General features: G+C 41.6%; 1 protein-coding gene across 1 annotated transcript in view; it reads right to left on the bottom strand.

Annotated features, from left to right (window-relative positions):
• Window positions 1-22,446, bottom strand: part of KCNU1 (potassium calcium-activated channel subfamily U member 1) — a gene marked incomplete at both ends in the record, with an annotated part of 151,565 nt that overhangs the window by 1,211 nt on the left and 127,908 nt on the right. Inside the window, 4 exons of the mRNA XM_080797637.1 lie at window positions 8,262-8,395; window positions 10,150-10,341; window positions 17,060-17,199; window positions 19,845-19,913. Coding sequence (XP_080653763.1) covers window positions 8,262-8,395; window positions 10,150-10,341; window positions 17,060-17,199; window positions 19,845-19,913 — 535 coding nt within the window. The remainder of the gene's footprint in view (window positions 1-8,261; window positions 8,396-10,149; window positions 10,342-17,059; window positions 17,200-19,844; window positions 19,914-22,446) is intronic.

Genomic DNA, 22,446 nt, shown 5'->3' with positions numbered 1-22,446 from the left:
ACCTCTTCTTTACAGAACAACCATTTGAGAGCACCTCTGACCACTTTTCACTGAATAATCTTCCCCCTTATATCTTTCCCACTGAATCCCCTGTAATGTCTATAATAGTTTGAGCAAGATCTACTATAGTCAAATACTCCCTTTGAAACAGAAATATCATTTCCTTCCTGGAGTCCTCTCAAGTATGGGCTGCACATTCTCCCAATTACAGAGCTCCATGGGTTTTTCGGAGGTCTTGGAGCAAAGGCATGGAGTTCAGGGAGAGAGAGAGAGAGAAACCAGCATCATTCATTCATTGCAGTGCTGCTTCCAGAACATCACTGCTCCCTCAGCATCTTTGTGATTAATGTTCTATAGCCATATCACCTTCCCTCTCGATTCACTGGTGTTATCTATAGACCTCCATGTTTATTTAGGTCTCTGGCACTTAGGACACTTTTTCTTTCGAACTCTAGTGCCACTATCATCTCAGCAATGGCTATGCCTATACTTCGCAGAGAAATCCTGGTGTTACATACAAATTCCTTTGAGTATAGCCCTCACCTATGGTTATGTTTGCCTTGGCACCCATTCTTTTCCTTCCTTTCTCTGATGAGTAGAAAAGTCTTCTTTCCATTTAAGACTACCCCACTTTAGGGGAACCTGGGTGGCTCAGTGGGTTAAAGCCTCTGCCTTTGGCTCGGGTCATGATCCCAGGGGTCCTGGGATCGAGCCCTGTGTCAGGTTTTCTCCTCAGCGGGAGCCTACTTCCTCCTCCCCATCTCCACCTGCCTCTCTGCCTACTTTTGATCTCTGTGTGTCAAATAAATAAATAAAATATTAAAAAAAAAGACTACCCCACTTTGAGTGTCTTGGTTTCGTTCCCCTCAGAAAGGAGAACAAGTTTCCTTCAATCTTCTTCCACTCTGTTTTTAATTTCTCCTTCTTCTACTGAATCCTGTCCAATCCCACTGTGAGGATCTTAGTTTGGACATATATTATTGTGTTTTCTGTAGATTGTACACTCTCTTTCCCCCTCCTCTCCACATGCATTTCCTTTATGCTCTCCTACACTGTGGTCAGATTGCCCTTTCAACTGAAATATGAGCATATCACTCCCATAATTTATACTTGTACAACACAGTGGGTTAGAAATGAGGCAGTCAATAAACATTTACCCAATGAATCCAACAGAAAACAAATAAATCTTTCCAATGTGGACAGTGGCTTTCACCTTTAAGAAGTCTCATAGATAAGCTAATACAGTCACTCTTGAAAACAGTATGGAACCTCAAGACATTAAAAATAGAGCTACATTATGACCCACCAATTGCACTACTAGGTATTTACCCAAAAATACAGGTGTAGTAAAAAGAAGGGGCACATGCACCCCAATGTTCATAGCAATGTCCAGAATAGCCAAACTGTAGAAGGAGCTGAGATGTCCTTCAACAGATGAATGGATAAAGAAGATGTGGTCCACTTGTACAATGGAATATTACTCATCCATCAGAAAGAATGAATACTTACTATTTGCATTGACTTGGATGGAATTGGAGGGGATTATGCTAAGTGAAATAAGTCAAGCAAAGAAAGATAATTATCATATGGTTTCACTCATATGTGGAACATAAGGAATAGATCAGAGGACAAGAGGGGAAGGGAGGGAAGCCTGAATGGAAAGAAATCAGAGAGGGAGACAAACCATGAAAGGCTCTGGACTCCAGGAACCAAACTGAGGGTTGCAGAAGGGAGTGGGGTGAGGAGATGGGGTGACTGGGTGATAGATATTAAAGAGGGCACATGGGATAAGCACTGGGTGTTATATTCAATTAATGAATTGTTGAACACTATATCAAGATCTAATGATATATTATATGTCAGCTGACCGAACATAATATAAATAAATAAATAAATAAATAAAACTTAAAAAAAAAAGTCACATGGACATGGATGAGGGGTAAGTTACAAAAAAATCCTGATTTAGGGGAGGAGTCAAGATGGCGGAGAAGTAGCAGGCTGAGACGACATCAGGTAGCAGGAGATCAGCTAGATAGCTTATCTAACCATTGTGAACACCTATAAATCCAACGGGAAATCGAAGAGAAGAAGAGCAACAATCCCAGAAACAGAAAATCGATCACTTTCTGAAAGGTAGGACCTGCGGAGAAGTGAATCCAAAGCGACGGGAAGATAGACCCCGGGGGGAGGGGCCGGCACCCGGCAAGCGGCGGAGCGACGGAGCACAAAATTGGGACTTTTAAAAGTCGGCTCCACTGGGAGACATCGCTCCAGAGGCTAAACTGGGGGGAAACCCAGGTGGGGTCAGCATAACCCCAGGACCCGCGGGGTCACAGAAGGACTGGGGGTGTCTGAGTGCCGCAGAGCTCGCAGGTATTAGAGCGGGGAAGCCGGCTATAGCGACAAAGCCGAGGAGTGAGCTCTAAGCCCGGGGTTACCTTGTGCCGGTCGCAGGCTGGGTGGGCTCGGAGCGCGGCCGGAGGCCACGGAGACAAAAGCGACCCGGCGCTTTTCTCCAGCTCCAACAATTGACTGCTTTCCTCGAGGCGCGACCGCAAGCCAGGGAGGCGGGGCTATTGGGCACTTTGCTCTGAGAGCGCACTGAGGAGCGGAACCCCAAGCTCTCGGCTCCTCCGGGCCGGAGACTGGGAGGCCGCCATCTTCATTCCCGTCCTCCGGAACTCTACGGAAAGCGCTCAGGGAACAAAAGCTCCCGAAAGCGAACCCGAGCGGATTACTTAGCCCGGCCCCTGGCAAGGGCGGTGCAATTCCGCCTGCGGCAAAGACACTTGAGAATCACTACAACAGGCCCCTCCCCCAGAAGATCAACAAGAAACCATCCAAAACCAACTTCAGTCACCAAGAACAGCGGAATTCCACAGCAGGAGAAAGCAAATCCTACCTGGACAAAATGACAAGGCGGAAAAACTCACCTCAAAAAAAAGAACAAGAGGCCGTACCGAAGGCTGGAGACCTAATCAATACAGACATAGGTAGCATGACAGATCTAGAGTTCAGAATGACAATTCTCAAGGTTCTAGCCGGGCTCGAAAAAGGCATAGAAGATATTAGAGAAACCCTCTCCGGAGAGATAAAAGCCCTTTCTGGAGAAATAAAAGAACTAAAATCTAACCAAGTTGAAATCAAAAAAGCTATTCATGAGGTGCAATCAAAAATGGAAGCTCTCACTGCCAGGATAAATGAGGCAGAAGAAAGAATTAGTGACATAGAAGACCAAATGACAGAGAATAAAGAAGCTGAGCAAAAGAGAGACAAACAACTACTGGAACACGAGGAGAGGATTCGAGAGATAAGTGACACCATAAGACGACACAACATTAGAATAATTGGGATTCCAGAAGAAGAAGAAAGAGAGAGGGGAGCAGAAGGTATATTGGAGACAATTATTGGAGAGAATTTCCCTAATATGGCAAAGGGAACAAACATCAAAATCCAGGAGATGCTAAGAACGCCCCTCAAAATCAATAAAAATAGGTCCACACCTCGTCACCTGATAGTAAAATTTACAAGTCTTAGCGACAAAGAGAAAATCCTGAAAGCAGCCCGGGAAAAGAAGTCTGTAACATACAAGGGTAAAAACATTAGATTGGCAGCGGACCTATCCACAGAGACCTGGCAGGCCAGAAAGAACTGGCATGATATATTCAGAGCACTAAACGAGAAAAACATGCAGCCAAGAATACTATATCCGGCTAGGCTATCATTGAAAATAGAAGGAGAGATAAAGAGCTTCCAGGACAAACAAAAGCTGAAAGAATTTGCAAACACCAAACCAGCTCTACAGGAAATATTGAAAGGGGTCCTCTAAGCAAAGAGAGACCCTAAAAGTAGTAGATCAGAAAGAAACAGAAACAATATACAGTAACAATCATCTTACAGGCAATACAATGGCACTAAATTCATATCTCTCAATAGTTACCCTGAATGTTAATGGGCTCAATGCCCCAATCAAAAGACACAGGGTATCAGAATGGATAAAAAAACAAAACCCATCCATATGCTGCCTACAAGAAACTCATTTTAGACCCGAAGACACCTCCAGATTTAAAGTGAGGGGGTGGAAAACAATGTACCATGCTAATGGACATCAGAAGAAAGCTGGGGTGGCAATCCTTATATCAGATCAATTAGATTTTAAGCCAAAGACTATAATAAGAGATGAGGAAGGACACTATATCATACTCAAAGGGTCTGTCCAACAAGAAGATCTAACAATCTTAAATATCTATGCCCCTAACATGGGAGCAGCCAACTATATAAACCAATTAATAACAAAATCAAAGAAATACATCGACAGTAATACAATAATAGCAGGGGACTTTAACACTCCCCTCACTGAAATGGACAGATCATCTAAGCAAAAGATCAACAAGGAAATAAAGGCCTTAAATGACACACTGGACCAGATGGACATCACAGATATATTCAGAACATTCCATCCCAAAGCAACAGAATATACATTCTTCTCTAGTGCACATGGAACATTCTCCAGAATAGACCACATCCTGGGTCATAAATCAGGTCTCAATCAGTACCAAAAGATCGAGATCATTCCCTGTATATTTTCAGACCACAATGCTCTGAAGCTCGAACTCAATCACAAGAGGAAATTTGGAAAGAACGCAAATACATGGAGACTAAACAGCATCCTTCTAAAAAATGAATGGGTCAACCAGGAAATTAAAGAAGAATTGAAAAAATTCATGGAAACAAATGATAATGAAAACACAACAGTTCAAAATCTGTGGGACACAACAAAGGCAGTCCTGAGAGGAAAATATATAGCAGTGCAAGCCTTTCTCAAGAAACAAGAAAGGTCTCAAATACACAACCTAACCCTACACCTAAAGGAGCTGGAGAGAGAACAACAAAGAAAGCCTAAACCCAGCAGGAGAAGAGAAATCATAAAGATCAGAGCAGAAATCAATGAAATAGAAACTAAAAAAACAATAGAACAAATCAACAAAACTAGGAGCTGGTTCTTTGAAAGAATTAATAAGATTGATAAGCCCCTGGCCAGACTTATCAAAAAGAAAAGAGAAAGGACGCAAATAAATAAAATCATGAATGAAAGAGGAGAGATCACAACCAACACCAAAGAAATACAAACAATTATAAGAACATACTACGAGCAACTCTATGGCAACAAATTTGACAACCTGGAAGAAATGGATACATTTCTAGAGATGTATAAACTACCACAACTGAACCAGGAAGAAATAGATAACCTGAACAGACCCATAACCAGTAAGGAGATTGAAACAGTCATCAAAAATCTCCAAACAAACAAAAGTCCAGGACCAGACGGCTTCCCAGGGGAATTCTACCAAACATTTAAAGAAGAATTAATTCCTATTCTCCTGAAACTGTTCCAAAAAATAGAAATGGAAGGAAAACTTCCAAACTCATTCTATGAGGCCAGCATCACCTTGATCCCAAAACCAGACAAGGATCCCACCAAAAAAGAGAATTACAGACCAATATCCTTGATGAACACAGATGCGAAAATTCTCACCAAAATACTGGCCAATAGGATCCAACAGTACATTAAAAGGATTATTCACCACGACCAAGTGGGATTTATTCCAGGGCTGCAAGGTTGGTTCAACATCCGCAAATCCATCAATGTGATACAATACATTAATAAAAGAAAGAGTAAGAACCATATGATACTCTCAATAGATGCTGAAAAAGCGTTTGACAAAGTGCAGCATCCCTTCCTGATTAAAACTCTTCAAAGTGTAGGGATAGAAGGCACATACCTCAACATTATCAAAGCCATCTATGAAAAACCCACCGCAAATATCATTCTCAATGGAGAAAAACTGAAAGCTTTTCCGCTAAGGTCAGGAACACGGCAGGGATGTCCGTTATCACCACTGCTGTTCAATATAGTACTAGAAGTCCTAGCCTCAGCAATCAGACAACAAAAAGAAATTAAAGGCATCCAAATCGGCAAAGAAGAAGTCAAACTATCACTCTTTGCAGATGATATGATACTATATGTGGAAAACCCAAAAGGCTCCACTCCAAAACTGCTAGAACTTATACAGGAATTCAGTAAAGTGTCAGGATATAAAGTCAATGCACAGAAATCAGTCGCATTTCTTTACACTAACAACAAGACAGAAGAAAGAGAAATTGAGGAGTCAGTCCCATTTACAATCGTACCCAAAACCATAAGATACCTAGGAATAAATCTAACCAAAGAGGCAAAGAATCTATACTCAGAAAACTATAAAGTACTCATGAAAGAAATTGAGGAAGACACAAAGAAATGGAAAAATATTCCATGCTCATGGATTGGAAGAACAAATATTGTGAAAATGTCTATTTTACCTAAAGCAATCTACACATTTAATGCAATCCCTATCAAAATCCCATCCATTTTTTTTAAAGAAATAGAACAAATAATCCTAAAATTTATATGGAACCAGAAAAGACCTCGAATAGCCAAAGGAATATTGAAAAAGAAAGCCAAAGTCGGTGGTATCACAATTCCAGACTTCAAGCTCTATTACAAAGCTGTCATCATCAAGACAGTATGGTACTGGCACAAAAACAGACATATAGACCAATGGAACAGAATAGAGAGCCCAGAAATAGACCCTCAACTCTATGGTCAACTAATCTTCGACAAAGCAGGAAAGAATATCCAATGGAAAAAAGACAGCCTCTTCAACAAATGGTGCTGGGAAAATTGGACAGCCACATGCAGAAAAACGAAATTGGACTATTTCCTTACACCACACACGAAAATAGACTCAAAGTGGATGAAGGACCTCAATGTGCGAAAGGAATCTATCAAAATCCTTGAGGACAATGCAGGCAGCAACCTCTTTGACCTCCACCGCAGCAACTTCTTCCTAGGAACATCGCCAAAGGCAACAGAAGCAAGGGCAAAAATGAACTATTGGGATTTCATCAAGATCAAAAGCTTTTGCACAGCAAAGGAAACAGTTAACAAAACCAAAAGACAACTGACAGAATGGGAGAAGATATTTGCAAACGACATATCAGATAAAGGGCTCGTATCCAAAATCTATAAAGAGCTTATCAAACTCAATACCCAAAGAACAAATAATCCAGTCAAGAAATGGGCAGAGGACATGAACAGACATTTCTGCAAGGAAGACATCCAGATGGCCAACAGACACATGAAAAAATGCTCCACATCACTCGGCATCAGGGAAATACAAATCAAAACCACAATGAGATACCACCTCACACCAGTCAGAATGGCTAAAATTAACAAGTCAAGAAATGACAGATGCTGGCGAGGATGCGGAGAGAGGGGAACCCTCCTACACTGTTGGTGGGAATGCAAGCTGGTGCAACCACTCTGGAAAACAGTGTGGAGGTTCCTCAAAAAACTGAAAATAGAGCTACCCTATGACCCAGCAATTGCACTACTGGGTATATATCCTAAAGATACAAACGTGGTGCTCCGAAGGGGCACGTGCACCCGAATGTTTATAGCAGCAATGTCCACAATAGCCAAACTGTGGAAAGAGCCTAGATGTCCATCAACAGATGAATGGATAAAGAAGATGTGGTATATATACACAATGGAATACTATGCAGCCATCAAAAGACATGAAATCTTGCCATTTGCGACGACGTGGATGGAACTAGAGGGTATCATGCTTAGCGAAATAAGTCAATCGGAGAAATATAACTATCATATGATCTCTTTGATATGAGGAAGGGGAGATGCAAGGTGGGGGGGTTTGGGGGGAGGTAGGAAAAGAAAAAATGAAAAGATGGGATTGGGAGGGAGACAAACCATAAAAGACTCAATCTCAAGAAACAGACTGAGGGTTGCGGGGGGGAAGGGGGATGGGAGAGGGTGGTGGGGAAATGGACATTGGGGAGGGTATGTGCTATGATGAGTGCTGTGAAATGTGTAAACCAGACGATTCACAGACCTGTACCCCTGGGGATAAAAATATATTATATGTTTATTAAAATAAAAAAATTTAAAAAAAAAAAAATCCTGATTTAAAGTCTGGGTCTACATCTCACATTTCACTGGGGACACAGACACCATTCTCCTTACATGGTCAATATTAGCCAGATCATCAGTTCATTTATGTTATTTATACACAGGTTCCTTCTTCCTACATCACTGTCTGCTTCCCCTGGACCCTTCTTTGTAATTATGAACCCTGATCTCTGGACTTCTCTTTCATATTGAATAAAGTAACTTTGGTTCTTATGTTTGGATAGAAGGGTAGCACTCTCCAAGCAAGCATACTCCCCTATTTTGTTCCGGCTTGTTCTCCTCTTCATCTATCATGCGGTATAAACCAAGGCACAGGATTCCAAAATTATCTAATGAGCCACAGAACAGTTGCCCAAATGTCTTTCTTGGCTGGGGAGAAAAGAGAAAAACATGTGTCTGTTGGTACTTTAATTAAGCAATAACAAGCACTTACTAGAAAGCTATTGTCTTTCCTTGCACTAAAAGTTTGGAAGACCCAAAAGCCATTTCCAAATATCTTTTATGGTGGCAGTGTTAAGTAGGAAATTAGGTTTATGATAAGTTTTGAGCATCTAATCCCAGTGATTATTTTTATCACTATGGGCTTTCAAGAGCCTCTTGTGGGCATGACATAGCATGTTGTTATCTAGTTTTTATTACTGTCGCTATTTTGGTAACCGTTAAAGAAGTAACACTTAGTAAAAGATTGGGAAATTCAGTTTTCAATCTATATAATGGGTTGGGATGTTCAGTGACCTCCAGAGAGTGATCTTCTCATCCTACTCTACCACAGTTTATAGTCCCAAGCATTCCTCTTAACACTGCTCTCAGGCTATAGCCAACAAGGGCATGATGGGTAGACAACAGGTCAAAGCAGCAGCAAATGGATTCAATGAAGTCACATGAGAACAGTTTGTCTCATTATGTGATTCACTAACAAGGTGAGGACCAGATTCAAGTAGAGAAAGGAAGGAGAGCAATGTTTCCCAGTCTACTATCACCTCTGATACTGACAAGAGGTTGCCAGCGGCAGTTGTTCTGGGCTTATAATCACTCACAAGTCAGTCTCAGATGAGGAGCCCAGGACCACAGAAATGCAAAGGACCAGAATGTGCTAAGAGAACTTGGCCATGTTGTTTGCACCTGGAATTCAGATGTACGAAGCATGGGGTTTTCCCTCTTTGGCAGTATCTATCAGGACATATCAGGTGCAGAGACCTGAAAGAGCCTGCTCCACGTGAAGGGGGGTTTGCTGATGTCCTCTGAACAAACAAAAAATATTTCCTTAAAATGTCCTGTTCTAGACACTGGTAAAGGGCTAAATGTAATGTCAACCAAAGCTAGACCAAAAGGCACTGATAAGAACATTACTTATTGCTAGGCTAGATTCCACAGTGATGCCCAAACACACAGATGCCCCATGACTATGCCATAATGACCTTTTCCCCTTGCCATAATCCACTGCTCACGAGCTCAGTGGGCTTAGAAAATTCAAGCATTTTTCCCTGGCTAGCCCAATCAGAGTCTTAGACCCAAACACAGAACCCCTTTGCCTGATTTAGACTGACATGATCAGATTTTTTTATCAGCTCAGGTATAGGAAGAGAGAGCAGAGCCTGGGTCAGGCTGCCTTGGAGGGTTCCCTGCTTTTCCAGTGGGACACGATGTGGCCTCAGGCAAGTCCTTGTTTCTCTGAGTCTCAGTTTCTTGATCTGTTCAGCGCAATTAATAACAATGCCTACCATATAAATCCTTGGACAGATTAAGTAAACAACAACAACAAAGCAGACAAGCACAGGGAACATGCTCAGTAAATATTAGTTATAATAATTATTAATAAGCTTGCTAAAGTACAAAGTTATTATATTTCTCAGATGCTTCCTGCATACTTGGATTTTTTAATCTGGAAGATGAGGATGATAATACCTGCCTTACTTACCTCCTGGAACTGTTGTCAAAAAATAAATAGGATACATGAAAATGCACTTTAAATTTTAAAATATTCTATGAATACAGAGTTTTAATAGCTTTTGGTATTATTTCTATGCTCTAAGCCATCTAGGAACCCAAAGAGCCTGAATCATTTTCAGAAACCCAGAGTAGTAAGGAAGTGGGAACCTTTATTATGATAAGAGTAGACTCACTTTAATGTCTGACAAAATAGTTTCATTTAAGGACAGAATCCCCAGCTTACACCGCATTCTTTCAGACATAAGTGAAGTACCATGGTTTGTCAGCCCACAGACACTCTTATCCAAGTGTTGTTCCATCTGAGAACTTATCCCTCCTGTCACCAGCATCTGAAGTAATTCCAGGACATGATAATTGTAGAAGGCCTGGAAAGCAAGGACAAGCCACATGCAAAGTCAGAAGAGTGAGCACAGACACTGTGGAGATGTAAAGTCTTGCAGCCTGAGGGGGCATTGCTGTTTAAAATGGACCCAGTGAGGCAAAACAGGGTCTCTCATCATTATTAAAATCAACTAAAAGCTCTTGGTTCAGGTAGGGCACTGGGTCAGGCAAAGTACAGAGAAAATAACACTGACCCAGCTCCTGCTCCCTCTTGGCTTATACTGTGGCACAAGAGGAAAATGGGTAATGATGCTAACACCAAGGATGTCCCCTCTTCCAAAAATAACCAGAGGAGTATGTTGGACCACAGATACCCTTATAATCATCAATATATTTTTAAAACTATGTACTTAATGTGACTTCTATAGATTTTTCCTTGGGGGACTACTGATACTATTACTGTCATCTGTAACTGAATCTTCTGGATGTGAGTCTACTTATATTAAATAGGTTAAAAGATGACTTCAAATGCCTTTTGCTTCCTAATGTCCTGACTGAAGGGATCCCCCGACCGATGGTCTCCTCCTTTTGATTGTGACCTACATGAGGACAGGTATTGACTTGGGTCTTATTAATATTTAGGTCTCCCCTAGTTCTTGTGTACTACACAAATTGTAGGTGTTGAATAAATTAATCGAATTTTGGAATCTTTGGCATCAAAATGAAACCAAAGGAGGGCATGTGGGACAGCTTCTTATTTTGAAACTACTTTGAGTCTGAATAACCCTAACTATGTTCTTAAAATACTTTCCCAAAGGATTCCTATCATATTTAGTGTCAACTAGGCATTGGCATACATGTAAATAGCACTGTAATATATTACACATTAGATTTTCCTAAATCTATCGAATACATAGTGTTTTAAATTTTCAACATTTTGTTTTATCTAAATTAGACTTTTACTCCAGTAGACAGGAGGAGTTACATGTTTATGTATTACCTATATAAAAGTCAATACTTTTGTTTTTATGAAAAGGAATAGGAATGACCTCAGTTGTTACTGTCATAGAAATTTTGCCATTCACTTGCTCTAAATTCAGGGACTTGTGTTCTGCAGACTGAATTATGATAGAGGCCTGTTTGCTAGTCTTCCTGTCTTGTTTTTATTCTTACTTGCAATTCATGTTCAAAATGTTTCCAGAGAGATTCTCTAGGACATGAATCAACTCATGCCGCCCACCTCCCCAAACCTTAAATGTCATACCCTTGCTGTGAAACCAAGCTCATCTTCTCCATTAATCATGCCCTGCAGCACACAACGGTCTATCTGCTGCTCAAGCTACATATGTACTCCTCCATACCTTTGCCTTGGAACATCTGACTGATCACTCATCAAGCTCTCTGACTGGCAAACTCTATGCTGGTTGTCTCATCAGAAAGAAGAAGTTTTCCTTTTTTGGTGATCCCACAGACACTGGCTTTTGCTCCATTTCATCCTTCTGTATTTTATAGTTAGAAGTTTGTCTGAAACATATCTGACTTTGACTCTTAGGACTGCCATGTCCTAACTGAGTACCTTTGAACAATTGATGTATTTTCTCAGAAAGTTTTATAACCTTTAAAGTTGACATGACAGTACCATCTTTGAGCATTGTTTGTGGGATGAAATGAGATTTCACACACACATTATGAAATTCTGTTCTCATGTATTGGGATAGCCTGGAAGGGTATTCATGAGTGTATATTTCTGGGATCGAAGATCTAGTGGACCAGACTGTATAGAGAGGAGTGGGAATCAGAAATTTAAAGGCCACCTCTGGTGGTTCTGACACTGGTGGGTGCTTAGATTACCCACTGGGGCAGCACTTCCTTAAATGATATGGTCTTTCAGAGGAAAGACTTTGTCTATTTAATATTCATGCCCTCAGGGGTTCATTGAACAAGGCAGGTGTTCAACAACTGCAAAAATATTGACTGCAATTGGCAGTCAGTTTTCAACAAATAAACAAATATTGCTGGTAAAATGTAGAAGCCATTGGGACAAGAGGGTCTGAGAAATAATATAAGCTATATGAAACAGGAAAATAAGTTTTAAAATAGTTTTTAGGTTAAAAGACGACTTCAAATGCCTTTTCCTTCTAACATCCTGACTGAAGGGATTCCCTGACCGATGGTCTCCTTATTTCTTCTTTGTTCCATTTTGCTACCACCCAGAAGTGTGCTTATGGAATCAGCTTCCTGAAATCCAGGCTTTAACAGGGGATGTAAATCCAGGTTGAGCCACAATCCGTTTAAGAACAAGTGACCATAGTATAGAGTGATTAGACATAATGCTGTTAGAATAATTCTCCACTGATTAAAGAAAAGGTGTAAATTCTAGGGTTATCCTGGTGTCAAGGGCTCTAGGGAAACATGTACTTTACATATTTAACTGAGAGAGGCTTAGATTTTGAATATATCATTTCTTCAGTTCTGACATCAAAAGGATTGCAATTCTATATTGGGGAAAATAAAAGGATTTACATGTCACCCTTACTCCATGAGCTCATCTAATATTCTTATTACTTGGGGTTCTATGGTATTGATCTCTTTCTTTTTTCCTCCCTTCTTCCCCCCTTCTTCCCTTCCCCCCTCCTTTCCTTTTCTTTTTTCTTTCTCAAGAAAATACGAAAGTTGAAATGTGCTTCAAATATTTTAAGACCTTTAAACTTGGATAGTGTTTCTAATATAATCAGATTTACTAAAATTTGGACTTCCAGCATTAAAAAATGTTGCAGCCCAAAGTGTTTTAACTTTTAGCTACAATGAATCTGTGGTATCTCTCACAACTTATATATTACTTAATAACATTCAGCCTTTGTTCTATCTTTGGGACTTGCACATTCATTCCTTTGCATTTATTAAGGGGGAATGGAGAAAAAGAAGGAGAAGTCGGAGTCAAGACTGGTGATCTCATCTTGTTTCTGACTTGGATGAGGTGATAGCTAACTTTTTCCTGAGGGAGTCTGTTCTGAATGCTTCTATATTCCCCCTTACACTTCTGTGTGGTGTGGGCATCAAGGAAACAGACCTCTAATTATAACTTACGACCATGAAGCAGTGGAAAACAGATCTCTTGGTGCATTGAGCTGGACGGCACATTGGAAGAACCTCCTGGAGGGTGTTCTTTGGCGGGGGGGTTATGGGACAAAAGGCACATGCAGAATGGGGCGGGATGGTGGACTCTAGTTTCTCATACAGGACTCTTGACTGGAAACTGAAAATCTGTCTTAGAAGAGAGAAAGGATTCTGGTCCTTTCATTTTATGTCTCCCTCTCTGTTGGTCATATATTCTAACTTTTAGGGAGTGGTTTTCCAAGTCTTCTTAACAACGGAAATCCTCCTTCACATCAAATCCTAGGCAGAAGTCTCACGCACAGCACAGATGAAAGCTGTCATTTTGATTGAGGAGACAGGTGCAGGCAGGGGGCATGATGGGGTGGGTGCACCCTGGGCCCCTCCCTGCTTGTCTGTTCAGCACCTACTGAGCACCCAGGGGGCAGATTCCTTTAAGCAAAACTTGAAAATCAGTGCACTGGAAGGATATGCATAATCACAGAATGAGCTTTCTGGAAGGACAGCGGACTGTGACAGTGAGGTCTAACTTGGGAATCATACACGGTGGGGTTCAAAAACCAGTTTGTCATCTGTAAGGGCTGTGATTGTGGCACTTCATTCTCCCGCTAAGCCTCAGAATCTTGATTTGTAAAATGAGGCTCATAATTGTATTCTCCTATTTGGGTTGAAAGAAGAACTAAACAAGGTATTGTAGCAAAGACTTTGGTCCAAAGTAAATGCTTCAAAGATGTAATTACTCTTCCTATCACAGCTGTTGCTATGATTATTAACATTATTCCAACAAGAAAATTTATTGGCAGAAGTTGCCTTGAGCTCTGTGTTGGAAAAGACCTGTGGGTGTGATCTGGAGGCAGAGAACTGTGATCCTTAGTGGCAGCTTCCATGGGAATGTGTTAGAGGGAGTGATAACCATGGAGCCCACAACTGCTGTCCTAACTTTAAGACCAAGAGCTTTGCCTTTCTTTCCCATATTGGTGCTCCAATATATACAGAGAAGAAACTGGATTATGGACGAATGTATGCTGCAGCAACACAGTGCTGGCTCCCAGATGTTTCAGTGTCCGAGGATAAATGGTCTCTTCTCTGAGGCTACTGCTCTCAATTCCAGGAGACCAGATGTAAGGTCAGGAGGCCAGCCAAGATCAAATGGTACTCAGAAGACTCAAGATGATAGAATTGGAGGCCCGGACCTGGCCTGTGGGCTCTTTCTTTCTGTGTGGCTAGACAATGGAAAGTCACCCCCACCTTTAGAGAGCCAAGTGGATCCAGTAGCACCAGACCTAGGGACAAGGGAATAAAGAGTGGGCAGTATGACCTGATCATTTTCAAAGGTCTAGTTCAGCTCATCATGGCCAGGGATTTAGGACTGGAGATCCAAATAGTATTAAAGTGTGTTCATTTTGTTTTGCCATGAATCATTAAGGATTTAAGAGCTGAGGCAGAATGCCACTAGGTAGATAGATATGCAGAGGGTCAAGACCCAAGCCAGTCCCCTTGACAGAAAGATTTGCCCTGAAGCTCGATTGTTATGCTTGTGACCTCATGTGACTCTCCCCTGGATCAGGCACAATGTATGGATTTTCTCTCTCCCACAGACTTCATTGCGGGAAAGACTCCTGAGCTTTTACATAGCTTATTTCCTTTTCTAGGAGGACTAAATTATCCTCTCCCACTGAGAAGCCCACTGATGCAAGACCTGAAGGTTGCCTCGGAAGCAGTGCCGCTCCTCAGTGTGGTCACAGGACCTATGGTGAGTGGGGAGAGGCCCAGCTGCTGGCTCCCATGACCAAGTTTGTGTTTGCTATGCTGGCTGACGTTATGTGCTCATTTATTTTTATGTCTACTCTCTCAGCTCTTCTCTGCCCATCCTGGCCTTCCCACTAGCTCTAAACAGAGTTGGTGACTTTGTTCCTACCTCTAGGGGTCAGTGGAGTTTAATTAAGGCTCCAATTTAATTTAAGGCACAAAGCTGCCTGCCATCTAGGGATCTCTGAGGAGAATGGGGACCTTAACCCCATTTAAAATGTATCCTGCAGACAGGTCCAGTTCATCCAAAGTCACCTCTGCCTGACACTCCAATCATTATTTACAGGCAAAGTAACATATCAATGACAGACAGTGATAAAACCCTTTCCCTGACAGAGCCACCTTCCCAGAAAAGTCTTCTGACTTGACTCCTGCCTGGCTCAGTTAAGGCTGAATGCTGCCTAACCCTTTAGGAAATTCATTGTCTACCAACATGCTCAATGTTAAACTATCACTGACATGGTTTTATCTCTCTGAGAGCTTGATGGGGTTTATGAGTACCACCCTCCATCCCCAAGGCTTAGGGAAGTAGAGCCCAGGACAACATAATCCCTTCAGGACCAGTGGCAGTAATACTATGAGGGCAGCACGTGTGGCCCAGCCATGCTCCCCTAAAAGTGCCAACTATGCCTTTGAGGCATCCACATAGTTCAGGAATGATGCCCCTTCCACATGGAATTACAGAAGGCTGCAAGTTTATCAGACTGTGTTCAGAGCCCTGGGAATCTGTACAATGTTATTCAGCTAGGCTGCAACCCTTCCATGGAAAATATGGGGAGAAGGAGTCTGGGAGGTCTTAGACAACAAGGATTTCCTTTAGAGGAGTTCTTGCAGCCATTTACCAATAGCTATGTATAGATTTTGTTCATAGATTTTATGTTTTGGTCCAATTCCTAGGAGTACTTACAGCTCACTGCCTTTTCCCTTCTTCTCTCTGCCCAGTGTGTCTCTTCCCCAAAGATCAGAATGGCGTGTGCTCTCTTCTCCGTAGCTGGATTCCCATGCCACCATGTCAGTGCTGCCTTCCCTCCCTAGCCACACTATTCTAACTTTCAGCTCCTTTCCTAACCCCTGTATTTTTCATCTCACATTGCCTTAGTCTTCTAGCTCTCTGACATGCCACATATGTTCCTTATTTATCATGTTTTTGTTACTCTCCTCTACAAGCCTGAGCTCCACATGGGCATAGATGTTAGTCTGTTTCATCATTGCTGTATTCCTGGCACTTAGAACAGTGTGCCCTGCACAGAGTAGGTATTCGCCCAGTGGATCAGCGCCACTTACAGAAATACTGAGGCCAAGGCAAGGAACCTGCTCAGAAGCTAAAGAGCACCTGAGAGCTGAAGAGCAACCATGTAATCAAAGCCATACCCCAGGAGTGGGGCAGCATGGAGGGAGTGTTGACTTAACTCTGAACAAAGCTCATACCACCAAAGGCCAAACTTTTCCTTGGTTCCCATGTCCCCATATGGCAAATTTCTGTATAAGCTGTTGGGGATATTTTAGAGACAAAAGAAAGCATTGTCTTCTAAGCTCTGAAACCAGAGCTTGGTCTGCCAAGATATAATTGAAGCTAAAAGGTGGGCACTCTGCTTTTTATGTGCTCATTCTTCCTGGTACCAAGTGTTCTGGTTCTAAGGGCCAGACACGTTTTTAATCTTGAAAATGTGAAAATTTGGCCTTGTTTGCCAAGTAGTTGTGAAGAAAGATGAAATAATGTATGTGAACAAGCTTTTTCAGAAAATCAAAGAGAACTCTGAATCGTGAGGCATTCTCATTATTTCCCAAAGCTTGAACCATCCTTTCTCCCCTCTGCAAGCCACACTTAGCTGCACTTACTGTGGCCAGGAGGGAATCCAAGAAGCTGCCAGAAAAAACAGTGCCTGTGGAAAAGGACGTGCTGAGATGTAGGCTTGTTCCTGAGAAGGTTTCATCCAGTCCACTCAACTGTTCAATATAGTGGATATTGGAAGGATTTTCTGCAAGAGAAAAGAAGAGAAAAGGAAAGACAGGCAGACAAGCTTAAGAATATAGGACTGCCATACTAAGCAAGCCAAGGGATGACCACTGAACAAAGAATTTGATGTCTATGCTGAGGTCAATGTGGGATCTGCCCTTACTTCATTAGCTATCTATCATCTATCTATCTATATTTTCTTCTTTCCAAGTATCTTCCTCCCCTAAACACATGTATCCTTCTTGGGTACCTTCATCATCAAGGGCATATACTTGCACCCCAGGCCAGCTCCTCCAAACAACTCCCAGTGTAACCTTTATATACTTTATCTTTCAAACGAGGACACTTTTGGAAGTAAAAGGAGATACTCTCAATAACTGCCCTGGGAAAACAAGTATAAATGGGAACATATGGTCACCCCAGTTACAGACATTTTTCATAATACTACGCCATAGATAACCTGGTATTTACTTGGGTGTTTAGAGTTATCTACATCCAGAATGAGTTAAAGCAGTTCTTATAAAAAATTTAATGTGCATATGAATCTCCTGGAGATCATGTGACAATAGATTATGATTCATTGGGTCTAGGGGTAAGAATGGGATTCTAGGTGTCCAACAAGCTTCCAGATGCTGCTGATTCATGGACTACCACTCTGAGTACCAGTGCTTAGAGAACTCTCCTAACTGGGGCTCATGTAGTAGTAGCCAAAGTAACCATTATCATGTTTCTACTTGACCCAGGCTGCAACTCAGATCCCTGGAGGAAGCCTCTAAAGGGAATGCAACTAGTCATTGTTGGAAGTACAAACAGAAGCACTGACTGCCTTTGTTCCAAGACTATTATTTCAAAAATGTTTAAGTAGAAAATAGCATGGGAAGATAGAGACAATATCTCTCACCAGAGCAAAGAGAATCATGCTTACTGCCCATTATAAAAAGTTCTGGTTCCTGAAGCCCAGGGTTCCTCTCCTATAAAGGAATCCATGGTGGGTCCAGGTATTATTTGGCCCTTTTCATGTCACCCTGTGGGAACAAGGCCTTGATCAAGCAGCGTGAAATTGATGATACTCTGTCTATGGCCTTGCTCTGAGTAGTAAACTGTTCTTTATCTCTGACCCAGTGGTCTCGTGTCTTCTGTTAGTATCCATGAACCTGTGGCAGGTTACCTTGTTGGTTTTCAAGTAAGCATAGGTCTTACTTACAACCTTCACAGTTCCTGACAGTCATATTATAGATCAAACCAAATCTACCAGGCATACGATGCAGAATACATTCCTAACTAAGACTGGATTATTCTTTAATTCTTTAAATTACTCCATGTTTTTATAAAAGATGAGAAATGCATGATAATGTCAACCCACATTTTTTATGCACATGTATTTTCTTTTCTCCTTGCATTGCCAATCCAAGACATGCTCACGTACCCCAGGAGATCTTGTCCAAATCTCTCTGTGTTATCTTTAACTACTGGCCTCTATTCTCCTAGACATTTTCCTGTATGCCACGGTACATTCTGTACCAAAGTGCTGGCAGTCAGACTTGCAGCTCTCATGTCATCCTGACCCTTTCCAGCCAGTGAAGGAACAAAAAACTGAGTGAGCTGACAAGTGATTTGTTAGACTAATTTGACAAGGGCTGCCTGGTGCCAGCAAGTCTTTCCAAGCTCTGAGTCCATGAAGAGTGACCAGATGTACTTTGGGGCCAGTGAGAAGCTGGTTGGTCCCCTCCTGACTACTCCAACTTACATCACAGTCTTCTAATCAATGTCCTCAGGGTATATACACCTTGGGTTAAATACAGTTCAAAAGGATAGAAAAAGAAAATACAGATAAAAACTATGGTTGACAGCTTCAGGTTCTAATCTGTTTTAAAGACACTATTCCCCTCTTTCATATCTTCCCCTTTTTACATCAATTATTATCAGTATTAAATCCCAGTGTGTCCCCTGTTTCCTCCCAAACATATCCCCAAATGCACACAGGCACACTCCCTACCTTTCCCACCCTTCTTTCTATTCCCAGAGCTCCTTACATCTAGGAAAGTCTCATATATGTGTATTTACTGTAAGGTGTTGATGAGTGATAACAGCTTGTTCTGGTATTTCTGCATTGAGTGTTTCCATTTTAGAAGAGCACCACTTAGGGTCAGGATTAAGATGACACAAAGTAGACACTTGGGACACAACATTTAAGGACCCCAGGAGTGGGTGCCTACTTAACATCTGCATCCTGAGTGCCTCATATATGTCACCCAAATCCCAGCCCTGATATAGTACAGGAAAAGAAGCCATCTGATTTAAAGTCCCATGATGGGTAGGTAAGTGGATATAGGGAGATTCTTCATAGCCCTCCTCAAACCCATGCCTCACCCCTAGGAGATTTCCTCCAAACAGGACTGAGCCAGCTACTGGTCTCCCTTTCCTGATAACTAAATAAAAGGAGAAGGCAGATGTTATTCCTGCACCCTGACACCCAGATATACCATGCTCTGCATGATGCCACCAGTTAGATAAAAGCCCAATGTAATGTCCAGTCAAACACTTAACATTTCTCTGGGGCCCATTCTGATTCTTCAGTCCTTTGAAAGTGGATTCTAAAAACTTGGGAAATCAATTATGGATGACAAAGGTTTCTCCCCTGAGTTTTGTTCTTGAAACACAACTTACTCAGTTCAGTAAGGATGGGGATTCTTCGATATTTTGACGTCCCAGAGAATCTGTAGGCTGAATCCCTTCCTATGGACACAGACCACAACAAAGAAGAAAAGAGATGGATAAATGCAAACAAAGTGGCTTACAAAAATTGGCAAGGATGGAGAAGCCCACCATGTAAGTTGGTGCTTCATCTTAACAAAGTTACTCTAATGTCCAAATCCTTGTTTTTTTTTTTTTCTATATTTAGGGGGGAAAGTTGGGGCCTCCTCAGCATATTCTTTTAAGAAGTGGTGTGTGTGTGTGTTTTAAATGACACTTAAAGTGAACTTCAAAAAGGCAAAGCTCATCCAGTGGCTGCTTATTGACCACATTAGTAAAATATGATTAGTCTCTGTGGAGTGGTAGTGCTAGAATGCATACCCATTTGCAAGCAGAACTTCCAGGAATCCATGAATAAATAGGTGGGGCTGCTCCACCAGTGCTTCTGGAACACAACAAAAGGCTTCTGACTCCTAGTGCTCTCAGCCTCTTGGAGATGGTCTCTGGATATTCAGGTGCATACAAAGCACCACTCATGTCTTCTTTCTTCTTCCACAGAATTGGCTGCCTTCCATCCCTGGTTGGCCTGCCTCAATTCTGATGCCTTAGAAGTTCCTTAAAGATGGGCAGGGTGTCACTTGGAGCCTCTGAGCTTTGCTTTCAGTTTACAGATTTCCCTCCTATGTAAGGAGGTGAAACCCTTCACTTTCTTCTGTGAGCCTCGACTCCACAGGACAGTGATGCATAGCACCAGCCTGAGACAAGTGCTACTATGCAGGGAACTATGGACAGGTTCAAAACCAGGCAGAAGACCAGAGTTTTTGTCTCTAAGCCAAACTAAAAAATGTAAAGAATGAAAAGGGAAGAGAGAAATGGGGAGCTAGGGTCCACTTAAAAAAGATATATACACATAATGATCTCATCAGAAGTGATGCTTTAAAACTGTTGGTTACCTTTTTTGAACCTTTTTGAGAATACTATGTAACAGGGACACACTACTGTGAAAGGTAAAAATTCTACTTATAATTAAAACTCCCTGCTGTCATGGAAGAGGGTCTGCTGTTTACTGAGCCAGGCACACGGGAGGGGATGGGGTAAGATGGGGAATGAATGGAGATGAGCATGGTGGTAAGACAGGCTGACAGCAGACAACAGGAGGGCTGCTGAGATGGGGACAGTGGAAAAGAAATGATCCAGAAGAAGATTCTTCTCTCCAGAGAAAATGCTATATGCTATAATATTTACCAGCTTCTCCATTTCCCTAAGACGTTCAGTGAAAGAGGCACTTCTTGTTAATGAAGAGAAGAGCTGAATATGTTTCTGAGAGCTGCTAAAATTTGGAGTCATACTTCAAGGTGAATTTGGGGGAAAACCTGATGCTCCATAGGAAGCTCCCAAGCTATTTGGTTATAGTTAGAACTGGCAAGGACCTTTTCCAAGCTATTTAGTTTATAGTTAGAACTGGCAAAGACCTTAGGAATTCAGTAAACCCTTCAACTTCAGGTAGGCAGGTAGAAGACCAGAGGGCTAACCATGTTCACACAGATATTTAAGAGGAAGGCTTATATCACAGCTAGAGATCAGATATCCTAACTCATTGGTAAATCTTATTTGTAATGAGATCTGAATACCTTCCAACTATTTTTCCTAAAAAAAAAAAAAGTCTCTGGGATTTCCATAATGCATGAAGATTGGGGGAACTAAGATTTACTTTATTCTCAGATTTGTGTTAGATGCTTTCTCTGCTCTATGCACCTTTCCTTCTTTCCTCCTTCTTCCAGTATTTAAAGAAAGTCTTCTCCATGCTAGGAATATGAAGAGTCCCTGTCCCAGTGGCATTCTCTATGATGCAAATATAAAATATTTTCAGTGATGGGTACTGTGGAAAAACCTAACTTTTAGGAGCCAGTGATTGATGAGGGAAGCTGACTTTAGATAGGGTCTGAAGAGAGTCCTCTCTGATGTTGGAATGGAGTTCTGAGGGGTGAAAACAACCCAGGCAGAGGGATTGGGATAAAGAATCCAAGGTAGAAAAAAGCCAGTATGAACAGGACGAAGTAGGAGAAAATTCAAACTCCCTACAGGCCTGCAAGACCCTATGTGACCTTCCTATAATTGTCATGGGTCACATTATAGGGTTTAAAGTACGGAGCTGACAGTATCTACTAAATATTTATAAAAGATCCTTCTGGCTGCTGTGAGCAGTAGAAACTATAGAGAGATCATAATTTTACTACAGTCATATCAAATCTGTGAATTCAGTATATACAGTCAAATACTTCGATCTCAAATGATCTTATTGGGTGCAGACACATGTACCACAGTTGGAGTAACTGCTTTGGACATCAGCAAAAGGACGGCAACTGAATTTATGCCTTAATTCTATCTTGTCTTGTAGAGCAATGGTTAATTTGAATATGTGTCAGATCGTAGCCTGGGTATACTTTACTAATGTCAATATTTTTGCTACCTAATAGTACATAGTATTATACCTGAAATCTTCCAGTGTGGCAGGGTGCTATTACAAAAGATTGCTTAATTGTAGATCACTACTGTACATTTAAATTTCAGTAGC

Source organism: Martes martes, assembly GCF_963455335.1.
Source record: "Martes martes genome assembly, chromosome: 2".
NCBI lineage: Eukaryota > Metazoa > Chordata > Mammalia > Carnivora > Mustelidae > Martes > Martes martes.
The sequence above is the reverse complement of the archived record's forward strand: the minus strand, read 5'-3'. Positions and strand labels throughout refer to the sequence as shown.